The sequence below is a fragment of the Drosophila rhopaloa genome, unplaced genomic scaffold (genome assembly GCF_018152115.1).
Source record: "Drosophila rhopaloa isolate 14029-0021.01 unplaced genomic scaffold, ASM1815211v1 contig_2, whole genome shotgun sequence".
NCBI classification, from domain to species: domain Eukaryota; kingdom Metazoa; phylum Arthropoda; class Insecta; order Diptera; family Drosophilidae; genus Drosophila; species Drosophila rhopaloa.
Genome location: NW_025335083.1, coordinates 18548548 through 18562433, shown reverse-complemented (window position 1 = coordinate 18562433; position 13886 = coordinate 18548548). Strand labels below are relative to the sequence as shown.

General features: G+C 42.4%; 2 protein-coding genes across 5 annotated transcripts; both read right to left on the bottom strand.

The window, feature by feature from the left end:
• Positions 1–169: 169 nt before the first annotated feature.
• On the bottom strand, positions 170–1962 carry LOC108046502 (geranylgeranyl transferase type-2 subunit beta). Its single transcript, XM_017126209.1, has 2 exons — positions 1209–1962; positions 170–853 (listed from the first exon to the last, which is right to left on the bottom strand). Exons 1-2 carry the CDS (start codon positions 1807–1809, stop codon positions 426–428), a joined length of 1029 nt encoding a protein of 342 aa, XP_016981698.1. The 5' UTR covers positions 1810–1962; the 3' UTR covers positions 170–425.
• Positions 1963–3490: 1528 nt separating this feature from the next.
• Positions 3491–13848, bottom strand: LOC108046493 (striatin-3). 4 transcript variants are annotated; one of them, XM_017126192.2, is made up of 5 exons: positions 13725–13848; positions 12019–12610; positions 7371–7848; positions 7095–7313; positions 3491–6389 (listed from the first exon to the last, which is right to left on the bottom strand). In XM_017126192.2, exons 2-5 carry the CDS (start codon positions 12421–12423, stop codon positions 5278–5280), a joined length of 2214 nt encoding a protein of 737 aa, XP_016981681.1. In that variant the 5' UTR covers positions 12424–12610; positions 13725–13848; the 3' UTR covers positions 3491–5277. The 4 variants fall into 4 exon arrangements, with proteins under 4 accessions (XP_016981681.1, XP_016981684.1, XP_016981683.1 ...); XM_017126195.2 differs by having other exon boundaries at positions 7095–7289; XM_017126194.2 differs by lacking the exon at positions 13725–13848 and adding an exon at positions 13276–13662.
• Between the last annotated feature and the right edge of the window lie 38 nt (positions 13849–13886).

Below are 13886 nucleotides of genomic sequence, written 5' to 3'. Positions count from 1 at the left end.
TAATATGTCTTTTATGTTTATTTCGGTGGGGAAAAACATAGAGGGGTAGAAAATAATGTAATAATTATTGAATGAAATTATAAATGTTGTGTGCCTTAGCCAATTTTGTTAAGTGTACAACAATTACTTTTATTACTTGAATAGACTCAGATTTAAAAACACTTCTATGGCTTGCTGTAATAAAATAAAATATTTATTTGCTGATTTTAACTTGCTTTACAAACTATATTTATTATAGCTTATCGAGGGGATACATTCTGTGTAAATGCACAGCAAAGTTAAAACCCAAAGAGCATTGAGTACATGCATGGTGGAATTTTGGTCTTTTTCAAAATAAAACTAAGGGGGACTCGTGTGGGAATACAGTAGAGGTCTGTTCTGATTTTAAGCTACATATTGGCTATAACTACTGTTCTTTGAAGACCTTATGGTCTCGCCAATCGCTGCGGTTTGATACCCAGCCGATCAATTATGTACTGCGGCATGCACAGCGTTGGGTTGATGGCCTTCAGGCCGGAATGTCCCAGCAGCGAGAGTCCACCAATGCCAAATAGCGTGTGGAATATGTCGGGCATGTTGCCTGTGCGATCGGAGAATCCGCCAGTCTCCGTGTCTTGGCAGGACAGGATGAACTGCTGCAGCTTATCGGAACTGATCCAGTGCAGACGACCCATGATGGTGAGGGAGGCCAGCACCCACCACGAATAGCACACGTCCGGAAGCTTTTCGGGACGCCCATTCAAACCACCCGAGGGTAACTGGCGCTCACAGAGCCACCAGCCCAACTTGTCCACGTCGACCAGGTGCAGTCGATGGGTCAGCGAAAAGAAGCCCACGCAGCAGTATATGAGGCCTTTTGGAAGATAAATAGGTGGAATTAGGAACGTATTGACAGGTATATTCATATTTTTAGAAGTGCTGTAGGCCACAAATTTATCTTTAGAAACCAAATAGACACTTTTGGTCTTTACAATTATGTTTTGTTATTTGGGATATATATATATACCTATTAAAATTGAACTAATAAAAGATGCAGAATTTAAATCTAAGAAATTGGTAAGGAACTTAAACTTCTCCTTAACACTGGTGAGCTTTTCTGTCAGTGCTCTTTAATAAAGGAAAAATTAATAATAATAGAAACATTTAAATTGAGATGATATTGACTACGGGCCAAGAAATAAGTGCTATGCCATGGTGACGTGACTCACCCGCATGCGATTCGGCGCCCGGCTTGGAACCAAATCCTCCGTCCGTCTGGTTGCAGCACGACAGCACGAACTTGACCGCCTTCTCCACGTCGATGGTCTGCTCCATTCGCCCGAGGAGCGTCAAGGTGGCCACCGAACAAAAGCTAAACCTGGTATCTACCTCGCCCCACTTGTCGCCGAAGAAGCTGCCATCGGGTTGCTGCAATCCCACCACAAATCGCACTACTGCCTCGCAGTCGATCTCCTCGAGGGCATTGTAGGTGCACAGGATCTGAACCGCCGACAGGGTGTACAGTAAGTGAGGATCGTGTCCCTCGCAGGGGGAAAATCCTCCAGTGGTCGGGCACTGACACCGCTTTACAAACTCAATTATGTACTTCCGTTCCAGCCTGTCCAGTTGGCCCATTATGTCCAGGGCCGTGGTACCCCAATAGATGCCCGACATGCGCAGGAACTCGGTCATACAGTACTCGTAGTCGTCCTCCTGCTTTCCATGATTCTCGATGTACTCCACATGCTTCCAGAACTCCAGTTTCTGCCCACCATCCGCATCACCGCCGCCTTCGCCATTTGAGGGCTTTACGAAGGTCGTGAAGTCCATCGCTGATTGGTCTCAATTGAATCGGATGGGTGGAATCCTCTACACAGTGTTTCGCTTGATTAACTGAATTAATTGGGCAGGAATAGTTCAGCGAACAAACAAATATCAAACAGAAACGAATCAACGGCAGCTGATTCATCTGCGCGATGGTTGGCAACGCGGCATTGTCTTATCAAACAGCTGATTGTTGCAAAGGCGTAGTTCAGAGGGGTTATAAAACAGCTATTTAGTAAGCTTTGCGATACAAATTTTTCGTATCTATTCTTCTATTTATTTTAACAAATGAATTTGGAATTTATAGAACTTATTAATAGAACTAGCTTAAAGATTGTTAGATTCAAGTTCCACTTTAAAGAAAACCGTTGTTATTCGAGGTATTTGTATATTCTGCCATAAGCTCCGGCAGTAGGTAAAAAAACACTTTTAAAAGGAAACTGTTTTTCAATATGTGCAGCTATTAACAAAAACTGTGTAATTTACCTCCGTTTTCTAATCGACTCAATTATTTTTAATATTATGGTTTTTTGTATCTATTAAATCCAAAGCCTGATGTAGACGAATTGAAAAACCGATTTTCTGAAGAGAATTGTCATAAATAAGGCCTACCAAAATTAAGTTTAATCTTATAGATCTTAATCTTATAGTATATAAATTTAATTTCTGCATAATGATGTTTTTAATGAAAGTGTATGTGCTTGAATAAAGCAAATTACAATGAGCGGATTAAACCAAGATTAAAATATTACGTAGGTTTTTCAAAACTAAGAGTTTACGATTAGCTATCCCTAAAAGTAAATCAATGGTAAAAATCGTTAAAGGATGATTATTCATTAGCGCTTAAATAAATAAATATGTACCAGAAATTGTCAATTCAAAAATACATATCTTATTGGATTTGATGTCCAAATAACCATTAAGAAATATAACGATCAGCTTGTTTTAAATATTTTATTTATTCACTTTATTATATCTTAACATGAAATGTGTGAATGGTATTTCTTCGAGTATTATGTACTTCATCTTCAATTTATTATAAAAGTATCGTTCAGTTAATATGCATTTTTGTTTTTCATTTTATATATATGTATGTATAAACTTATGTGCTGGGTGTTCCTTTAGGACCTGGGACCTTTCCTATATGCTCAAATCTACAATGAACTTTGTTTTTTGACTTAGTTAAGTAATGCTTATCGTGCTCTCCTCGACTACACTTTTGCGGCTTAAGTAATAGTCGAAAGCCAGATTGTATTCTCAATTTTATATTTGTTACAACTTTCTAGTTCGCGGCTTGCATGCAGGAAAATTACAATAATCTTGTTTGCATAATTTAAGACAATTTTGTTTCGGATTTTCATTTACTGTGGAACGAAACGCATGCGTGAATCTTGTCTTTAACGGCAGTGGATTTGTGTTGGTTGGAAACAAAAATGTTTTCATGTTGTGCGGTGTAATCCGCCAATTCAAGAAATGAAAAATGCTGCCAGCAGCGAAAACTTTTCCAAAATGAAAAGGCAACAGCTTCTTGACGTTAAATGGTGTCTTGGAGTTTCTGTTCTGTGATTTTTCGGTAGAAGTTATTAAGTTTTGCCACCGTTGCAAACGAGAGCCAGCTGGTCTACAACGTTCTCATCAATTACGTGGTTCTGTTGAGGGATTTTGGAAATTAAAAGGCAGTCGCAAGTCACACGGCTCATTTTGTAAAACTTTATTTAAAATAAAAATACATGGTAATAAAAAATCAAAAATTTACAATTAAAATTAGAAATCAATAGATTTATGTATAAGTAAATGTATAAATCTGCTATATAACTGTGAGTAGACGCTTGCTGGTCAACCACTTTTATTATTATTACCATCGCGATCATCGTCATCTTCTCATCAGCGTTTTGAATCACTGGGGGATTCAGAACGTGATTCGGGTTCTTGAATGTAACAACTAAGGCGTAAATTAAAATACGTAATTAAAATAATAGAGGATTTGCTTGGTGTAAACAGATTTTTGATTCTGATTCATCGGTTTCGAATATCAAGTTTTGGGTGTAAAGTGTGTGGAGAGTGTGTCAGTGAAAGTTTTCACGTAATAGTAATAATAATTGGTAATACTAAAACTAATATTGAGTTGCTCGGCGTTCACGTTCAAGTCACATTTCTAAATCTTCATTCAACGTAAATTTTCTTGATTAAAATTACGAGTACGCATCCATGTTAAGCGAATCTAATTTATATTCAACTACGAAATCCATTGGATCAGTGATTGGCGCCAACATTTTGCTTGTTTCATTCATTTAATACTACGCATAAATTAAATAAATAGCTTAGCATACGGTTTATAGCTTTGCCTGCAAATATTATTTATATCTCATCTGCACATGGTCGTAATTCATCAAGCATTGCGTACTCCCTTTGTAATTACAAAAGAAATTATAGAAGCATTCTGCACATTCTAGTTTTAAAGGTTTTCGTTTCACATCGCGATTTGTATGGTTGCGTTTTCGACTCGCTTCTCGACATTAATAACCCGTCTTCATCCTAGTCTCACCTCGACTGTCCTCTAATTAATGTTAATATACAATTTCTTCTCGCTTTTTCGCTAATATGGGGTCGGTTTATATGGTTGGTTGGTTATGTGTATATGCCTTGCTTAGTCTATTCAATTTGATCGTCTACATCGTTACGTAAATGTTTTATTCCACTTTCCTCTAGCTGCAGGACGCATTCGTTCGCCCTGCAGGGAAGGAAACGTGTCCTGTCACTTGCCCAGCGAGGGTGCCTATGAATCTGTCCAGCCAGACGATCCAATTTCAAGTTGTGCCATGGGCATTTAATAAGTATATATATATGTATATGTGTGTGGTTGTGTATGTATATAAAATGTACAGGAGTCTGACTGATTCATAGGCGACTCGTTTTCGAACAATCGCTGTGCAAGTGGTGCTATTAAAACTAGAACCGAAAAGAGGGTCGATCTTGGGTTGATCCCGCCCATTGTTCGGGGAATCTACAGCAAGATCAAACTCTTTCATTGCTACGGTGTGTTATTTTAACAAATACATAATGTTTATTTGTTGCACTTATTTGTGGTTATATGCCGTATTATGCATTGCTTTATAATTACGTTCCTAGATTACGCGACTCTCGTCTGTTACTTGACTCTGTTGCTCTTGTCGAAATGCCGTTTCTCGTTTTGAATTTATTTTTTTTTGTTTTACTTTATAGCAATTGGTTTTTATGTTTGTGGTTTCATCCCTCTCTTATTATTGTATGCATAATTGGTTGTTGTTCTCGGTTGAAGTATAATTAGATTTAAATGTATAGTATATTTATAATGTATGTATAATTATTTAACTCGAACTCGTAATCGCTTAGCTGTGAGCTGCTGGCTGTGGATTCGGCATCTGCAATCTGCACTATGGATTTCGAATTCTGAATTCGTTCGATCCGACGTGGCCTGGAAGGTGGTGGTCCCTCTTAGACAAACACCTTGGCGAGACCATCGGCCCCGGCACTGGCGATGTACGGTTTTGTGGCATGGAAGGCCACATCGAATATGCTCTCGTCGAACTTCTTGCGGTGCGCAGTGATCTCCTGCACGCACGTCTTATTGTCCAGGTTCCACAGCCGTATCGAGCAGTCGTGCGAGCCGGATAGCAAATACAGCCCGTGTGCATCGACGGCCAGCGAGGTGACCGGCTCCAAATGCGCCACCATCGAATGTACCAGAGTGCCGGAGGTGTTGTCCCAGAAGCGGATGTGGCGGTCCTCGTGCGCGGTGATCGTGATGGGGAGCGTGGGGTGCGACACCACCTTGTTGATGAATTTCCCCGTGTTGCCGGACATCTCCTGTGCCGCCTCCAGCCGCACCACCTGCTTGCCCGTCTCGGTGTCGTAAACGATGCAGTGGGCACTGTTGTAGGCCACCACGATGTGGTCCACCTCGTTCCGCACAAAGTCCACTGATGAGGGCGCACCCTCCGCCTCGGAGGCGGTGTAGGTGCGCAGCAGCGGCTCCTTGTTGTAGGGAGACCACAGCTTGACTGTTCCGTCCGCTGAGCATGAAACAATGTTGCTCTGCATGGTGGTAAGGCCCCACACGGCGTCCGTATGTCCCTCGAGCGTGCCGGAGTGCACGTTCGGGTCATAGCAATCGTACGGATCGATGTTCGGCGACGGCAACTGCCAGCACTCGATGTTGCCGTCCAGGCCTCCCGAGTAGCATGTCTCCCCGCTGGACGACATTCCCAGGCACAGAACTGGACCCGTGTGGGCCCGGAAAGTATACAGCGGCTCCACGTCCAAGCTAGCCGACTTCTTGGCCTGCACTGTCTTCTGCAGATTCCACAGCTTCAGCGTATGATCCTCGGATGCGGTAATCAGTACCGGTTCCTCGGGGTGAAAAATCAGTGAGCGCACTCCGTCAAAGTGCGAGCGAAGCGTATACTTGGCGTTCCAGGTCTTGCGGTAACCAGCACCGCCGGCACTGGCGCCAGTTCCATCCTTGGAATTCGCATCGTACGCTCCATCAGAATCGTTATTTACCGTCAGCTGGGCCAACTCGCCCAGTCCCAATGAGCCGTCCACCTCTGTGGGAAAATTAACAGATATTGTAAGTATTTATCAAATAGCATTGCTCTTTTCAACACCTCAAGGATTACGAGACTGCATTACCACAGGAATTGTATTGGTAGTATCAACATTTAGAAGCAAAATCTGTATTTAAACTATTCTCTGTGTTATTGGGTTTGCTCCTACACCGAAAATTGTATTTTTTGAACTTTTTATTTTGCAAAATATGTAGAAATAATTAAGAAATATCTACCATCTCAAATTTACGGACAATATTCTTTTTTAGATTTATTCGAGCTGTTAGGTAAGAAGATTCTCTGTGATTTTCCATTATCGGTATACTCGCTTGAGGGTTGAGTGGTTTAGATTTTGTATTCTGGGCGAAAGCATTTTTGATCTGTTGAAAAGCACCTTCGGTCATGAGATTCATATCGTTCAATAGCTGCTCTCCCACATCGGCCTCAAGATCTACGAGCGTAGAAGATAGAGATGCCAAAGAAACAGAAGCAGAAACAAAAAGCGTAAGACAAGAAGCCAGCCATAAACAAGGATGGATTTCTACAAGGGGATAAACAGGAGCTGGGGGCTAAAACCGAATTGATTTCGTTATCGCTATGATTTGGCGAACATAAATGCGTAAATGCGAGGCGGGCCCATGCGGGAAGAGGGCTGAAGGGGGCAGGCTGCGGCCAATATAGGGAGTAATCAGGGATAGGACCTACCCTCGGTGAGCATATCCTTGCCAGACTTGGCGCGTTTGGCCAACTTCACGTCCGTGTCGTCATTGTCGGTGGCCACCATCTCCAGGTCGTCAGATATCTCGTCGTCGTCTGACATTTCGGTGGCGCCCAGGAACTCAAAGTTCGCCATCACAGCTGCCTCGGTGTCCACGATTATTTCGTCGATCGATTGTTGCACTTTTTTAGCGGGAGTATGACGGCCTGATGTGAGCAAATTATTCAAATCTCCCAACAGGGGGTCGTAACACAATCACCTACCTTCCGTCTCCGAGGCTCGCTTGTTGCTCTCATTTCCGTTGATGTTTGGGCTAAGGTTCTCGCCGCCAGTGCCGCTGCCAAGTCCGCTGCCCAGACCACCGCCGCTGCCGTCGTGCTCTGCATTGTTGTTCAACCCGAGGATCGAGCGCACCCGATTCGAGCGCACGTCGATGATGTTGTCTGTGTAGCCGATCTCGGCCAGATACTGGCGCAACATCTGCCGGCCCTGTCGCCACGTGGTGTTCGAGACACTGCTGTAGGGCACCTCCGAATCAGTGGCCACCTCCCCGGCCAGACCGGCGTCCTCGTTCGAAGGCTTGAACTCGTTCAGCTGCGGCGGGTCGGTGCCGTATTTTAACCGGTAGAACTTGGCTCGCTCCTGGCGCAACGCGTACTCCAGCATCTTGATGCGGCGCGTCAGATCCGATTTGAGACTTTCCAAGCACTTGCGCTCCCCGAGGAGCATAGCGATGCGAGCCTATAAGGACAAATATGCAATGATTACTTTCAATTCGATATACATAAAGATTCAACATAATTTCATCATACACCCGAAATGATCATTTAAAGAAAATAATTTTAAAATTTTATTCATGCAAATTTTTCAAAATTATAAAAAGTAAAAATATCATTCAAATTGTGAAAGAGAAAGTTTTGCAATGCTACTGCTATCTGATGTGTGTAATAAATCCTAAGTGGAAAACATTAAAACTATAAATTATGGAAAATTAATTAATACTGCTGGTTAAAGCTTTCCCATATGGCTTTGTCCCCCTTTTTTCTGCCGTTGCAATCCAATTGCGTTTGTTGCGAAGCATAATTGACGCTCGGCTGCGTCAGGCCAACGAAAACAATTAAATTCAATTAATAGAAATACAAAAAAAAAACTTCAACTGGCACAATTTACTGGAGAGGCAACTTCGGAGCAGTGGGGGTATCTAAGTTTGCTGTCGGTTCAATTAAACGAAATGCGTAAAAACTGCAATATACCCCACTTAATACACTCCACCCCGCGACCAACCCATTTCATGTTCATTCAGCAAGCGTAGCAACAGAGTGCAGTTATGACTGCGCAATTCGCAGAGCACTTGGGAGGAAAAATCGAGGAGGTGGTCGGATTTTAGGATCCGAGGCACTGCACCTGACATAGTTGCAATGCGTAAAAGAATGAAACTTTTGCTTTTGCGGCTTTCCCATTTGCTCCCTTCCTCCCTTCTGCCAGAACTATGACGACGCCTCCTGCAGAAAAACAATAGATGGGATGTGGGCGGCACCCACGTTCATACATATGAGGTCGCCTAAATAGTTTTTGATGTTTACATTAAGCAAAATGTAATCTATACATAAATGAGTAACCAAATGTGTGCCTTAAATGAATGTGGTAAACATTAGAGTTCTGAATCATTAGGATATATGATTTTCAAATGTATTTTACCTACAATACCTACAAGTTTCATATATATTGCTTTAAATTTAATTTAATTTTTAATTAATAACGTACTTTTTGTTTCTTGCGAAAGCCAGTCAGTTGTAATATAATGCTATTAATAGGAAAGTACTTTATCTCCCTGTAAATACTTGGTTTAGAAGTGTTAAATGAAATACCTTACAGTTGTTTAAGGTTGTTATTTGAATAGCTTCTAGTTTAAGAGTACCTATTTTGTTGGCAGCAATTGTAGAAAGCAAACGCAAGACTGCGGAATGGAATGAGCCGCGCGCAGAACCAGAACCAGAACTAGCAACAAAAACAATTTGCCCATGCTAATAGTAACAAAAAAGCGGGAGTGCGAGCGGGAGCGACACTCTTTGTGCTGCTGCTGTTAATGGAAACATGTTGTGCATTTAAATTATCCCTCAATGGCAATTCGTTTGGCTCCTTAAGCTGGCTAATTAAAAGCAGCGCTAATATTGCGGATATTCGGAATAGATGGGCGATGGAGCCAAAAGGGCCAGGTGCGCACGCCAACGCCTTTTAAGCAGGCTCTTCACAAATCGCTTCGTGACATGCAACTAGTTTTCATTCAACGTGTATCCGCAATTACAAATTACGGATGCCATGACAATTGCGCATTTGTAAATTAATTGCACCAAAAGAAGCCTACAAATTTTTATTTACAATTCTTAGAAACGCATTGTAACAAAAATAAGAGGGAGCTTGGAATTCTTTATTGCATAATACAGTTGGGAAATGCTTATATTCTATACATGGGCGTAAAAATAGAATTATTAATATGGCAAGTGCCATCGGCGTTGGTTTCTCTAATCTAAAAATGCATTCGCACACAATTGCAATTATTGAAAATGTATTAGCAGCTGTCGCGCCCTTCTTGTCTACAGTGTAACTGAATAGATTAAATCTGATGCATTGTGAGGATAAAACATAAGTATACAGTAACTTATTTTGAAAATATAAATTCATTTTTAAGAGTCATTTCCTTTAAAATTTGGAAATAAATAAAAAGTATTCAAAAATACTTTTCGATAATATTTTTGCTTTAATATTGGAACATAACCAACACCTGTATCTACCATATTTGGTATTTCACAAATGAAAGTAGTATCGACTTAAATGTATGCAAATCATTGTAAAAACTGTTCTAAAATGTCTCTGAAAGCAAACGAAATAAAAAATAACCTAGAGTACCGACTATGAGATACCCGCCACTCACTTTCGTACTAAAAATGATGTTGCTGGTAAGTTTAATACAATATGTGGTATGTTCATACTATATATATTACAAAATAAGATTGTTCTTGTAACCAATACAATCTTAACACTGTACAAGTTAATTGCCTGACGGGAGCTGGAAAAGCCGGACGAGTAGGAAGTGGATGGTTTCATGGGAAGACCGGGGGAACTGAGATTGAGCAAGACAAGGACGTTGCATTCGCAGCAGTCGGCACTGACACACAAAGAGATGTGCGGTGAGGATGGAAATATAAATAGATGCTGGCAGGGAACGAATCCACGACTGGTGAAAAGTACCCAGCTAAGATGGCGTCGCCTCTGCCCACCCGAACCCGGTTCGCTTTGGCCAAAACGGCAAACAGGTCTAAAATCGCGGCGACAAATGTGCGTTGGTAACTTGTTTTTTTTCTTGCCATTTTCCACATGATGCAAAGCAGGGAGAGATTTGAATGTCACGTTGCATTTAGACCGTAACGGATTGTTTGCAAGGGGTGGGGTGGGTGAATCGCTATCAATACCGGTTGACAGGTGAAAGCGATAAGGCGTGGGTCGACATTGACACTGACGATGAAGGGAGGGAGAATCCATCACCGCTGATGAGATAAAAACATCCTCCCCGGGGCAAAACTTCGTTTTTTCGGTAAAGGCTTTTGGGGAATCGTTTGCCATATGGGACAAACAGAGCATAAATTCGATTACGGCAATTGCTCAACTCGATTCGCTTGCATGCCGACAGCCAACCCTGTGGCTCCTCCTTTACCCCCTCCTCTTCGCTGTTTTCCTTGCATGTTCATGCATTAGCGCCTCGAAAAATCATTGAAATGGAAAGTGAGCCCCCACTGTCGATAAGCAAGGACCTTTTAACCCTCTGTGGACCTTCAAAAACGTGCTTGCCAAATTGCTTTTGTTCTAGCGATTTTCTATAACGTTTGGCAAATAAAAAAAGGTAATCATGATATTGCATGAATATATTTTAAAACAAGAGAGAACGCTATAGTCGGGTGCCCCGACTATCAGATACCCGTTACTCAGGTAAAGGGAGTGCGAGGGAGATGGAGAGAGAAACTTTGATCACGCATAATTTTTTAACGAATGGTCCGATTTGAAAAATTTCTTCTACATTTCGATAGGTATTGATAAACACAATAAAACTGCATTTTTACTTTTTCGAAATATTTAAATTTTTAAAATTGTATATAAGCGATTGTGGGCGTAAAGGGGGGCGTGGCACCTTTTTGAAACAAACTTGCGCTGCGTAGGAACTCCTAGAATCTGCATGCAAAATGTCAATCTTCTAGCTTTTATAGTTTCCAAGATCTCAGCGTTCATACGGACAGACAGACGGACAGACAGACGGACAGACGGACAGACGGACAGACAGACGGACAGACGGACATGGCTAGATCGACTCGGCTAGTGACCCTGATCAAGAATATATATACTTTATAGGGTCGGAAACGCTTCCTTCTAGCTGTTACATACTTTTGCACGAATACAATATACCCTTTTACTCTACGAGTAACGGGTATAACCACATTATTTCAACACGAATAGTGTTATTGGACGGTAACTTAAGTACTGTCTTAGGAAACCCCTGGATTAACATTAATTATATATTCACAGTAAATAAATTACCCTTCTCGGCAATTTAATAAATTAAGTATAATTAAGAAATATTCGCAATTGTAATCGGAATTAATATTTGAGATAACAAGAATTTAAAAAAAAATTGCATGTAGTTGAAACAATAAAATCATTTATTTACTTTTCACTGCATTGATAAAATAAATAAGTGATTTTATTGTTCAAAATCCTACGATCGAAAAATAAAGAAAAAATACAAGGCCATAATCTAAATCAGATGGCTAACAAATTAAAACCAAAAATTAATTTCTGAATGACAAACGGATAACATCGTTATTTAAAAGAGACTACTCATTGCGAAATATCAACACTCACCTGCAATTCGGCCCTGTCCACGTCCCACTGTGATCGCTCCAGCTCGAAGCGCGACCACTCGTGCTGGATGAAGTGCAAGATGCCCGGTATTGTGTACTGGGGCGTGGTGGCCTGCTGGTTGTTGGGTCCGCCGCCGACCATCCCGTTGCCACCGTCATCGCCGCCCACGTTTCCCATTCCGCCGACACCGCCGATCAGGCCGCCAACATTGGCGTTCTGTCCACCAGCGTTCAGTCCGCTGATGCTCAGACCGCCACTGCCGCCGCCACCCAGGCTGTTAGACAGGACGCCGCCGATTGAGGAGTTGGCACCGCCCACTCCGCCGCCGCCAAGGACGCCGGCTCCTCCCGCACCGCCAACCGGCTTGTTGTTGATGCCAGCGGTGGCTCCCGAGTTGGTGCCCATTGGTTCACGTCGCTCTCAGTGGCTGTACTGTCTGCCGGGTGTTGTAGCTGCTCCTGATCGTGGTCCGGCTCCTGTTCCTGCTCCTTCTAATCTTGTCTTGCCAGCCGTCTGCCGTTGGGTGCCCAGTGCAAAGTCCTTTGTTTATGGCTCTCTCGAACTTGTTTGTTCGCTGGTCTTACGGTTGGTCCTGTTTCGTTGTTTTTTGAAAGAAAAGCAAAGTTCCGTACATGAGACAAATGAGGTCATTGAATTTTCCGAAAAAGGGGGGAGTAGGGGGAGCAACCGCAGGACACTCTCTCACTGGCTGCCTCCCTCTCGCTCGCTCTATCCCTATGTACTACTACTACGCCCCCACCTCGCTCTCTCACTCTCGCTGCAACTCTCTTCACGTACACGCGACCCGCACTCTCTTTACTTTTTAGTGTTGCCAACGGCGTTTGCAAAAATCGTAAATTATAGCTCAAAAAGCCGTGGAACAGCTGTTGTAAGGCTGTAGTTTAGCTTTTAACTATATTCGAAGATGTTACTCTTACATTTTACACTTTCCAATGGCTAATATTGGTAGGAAAAACTAACACACGCGCACGCACACTCACCCACTCGCAGGGAAATTTGAATGGCACACACACACAGACGCACACGGCGGGGATAACGGTGGGGTTCTTGTTTCCCTTCTTTTTTTGTAATTTTTTAAATTCTAGCTATCCAATTAAACCTCCTTGAAGTGGGAATTCGTATTTCGCTCTGGGCAGCCGATGCCAACGCACTCGAACCTTTTTGATAGCTTCTGCTCGTTTACTTGACAATTTTGTTTACTATTTACAGCTTTTTCCAAGGAAACGTTGTTGCTACCTTTTCACCGTTTTTAGTGCGAGCAAACGAATATGGATGTGCAAATGGGAGGAGAGTGCGCTAAAAACGACCGATTAGTCCATAATTTAGTGCATAATTGGACCCGTTCGCAATTACTAATTAACTAAGGCGAGTGCTGGGCGATGCACACAAAAAGTCGATTAGATTCGGCCGCACATCAGAATGTTTGGCCTGGAACTCTGAAATAACACAGAGTTGCAGCCCGCAGAGCATTTCTCTCGCTCGCACTCGCGCACCTGCCGCACCGTCCGGACGTCGTATACGGGCGTCTCGCTCTGCGAGTCTATATACAAAGAAAAACACACACACACAATTGCACAAGCAAACGCATACGCCAAAGCCGAGTTAATTTCACTTTGTTGAATTCGTCGTATCTTGTTTATGAACTGTGTGTCGCTTAAAGAGCGGTCGCGTTCTGTATCGCTTACTTTGCGCTTTATTGCACCGCTTGGCTGTATTTTGCAATTTTTGCCGTGATTTTCATTGGTAATTTTTCACGCGTAATTCTTGTCTGCAGACCGTAGGAGGACCGTCGAAATATACCAAAGCACAATGTTCAATATACTAAAAAATACTGTCAGGGCAGGGAT

Excerpts from the sequence above, each read along its gene's own strand:
- LOC108046502 (XM_017126209.1), bottom strand. The coding sequence starts at position 1,809 with ATGGACTTCACGACCTTCGTAAAGCCCTCAAATGGCGAAGGCGGCGGT. Across the intron at positions 854-1,208 it reads GGGCGCCGAATCGCATGCGG|GCCTCATATACTGCTGCGTG; the intron begins GTGAGTCACGTC and ends ATCTTCCAAAAG.
- LOC108046493 (XM_017126192.2), bottom strand. The coding sequence starts at position 12,423 with ATGGGCACCAACTCGGGAGCCACCGCTGGCATCAACAACAAGCCGGTT. Across the intron at positions 7,849-12,018 it reads TGGACAGGGCCGAATTGCAG|GCTCGCATCGCTATGCTCCT; the intron begins GTGAGTGTTGAT and ends TTGTCCTTATAG. Across the intron at positions 7,314-7,370 it reads GCGAGCCTCGGAGACGGAAG|GCCGTCATACTCCCGCTAAA; the intron begins GTAGGTGATTGT and ends TGCTCACATCAG.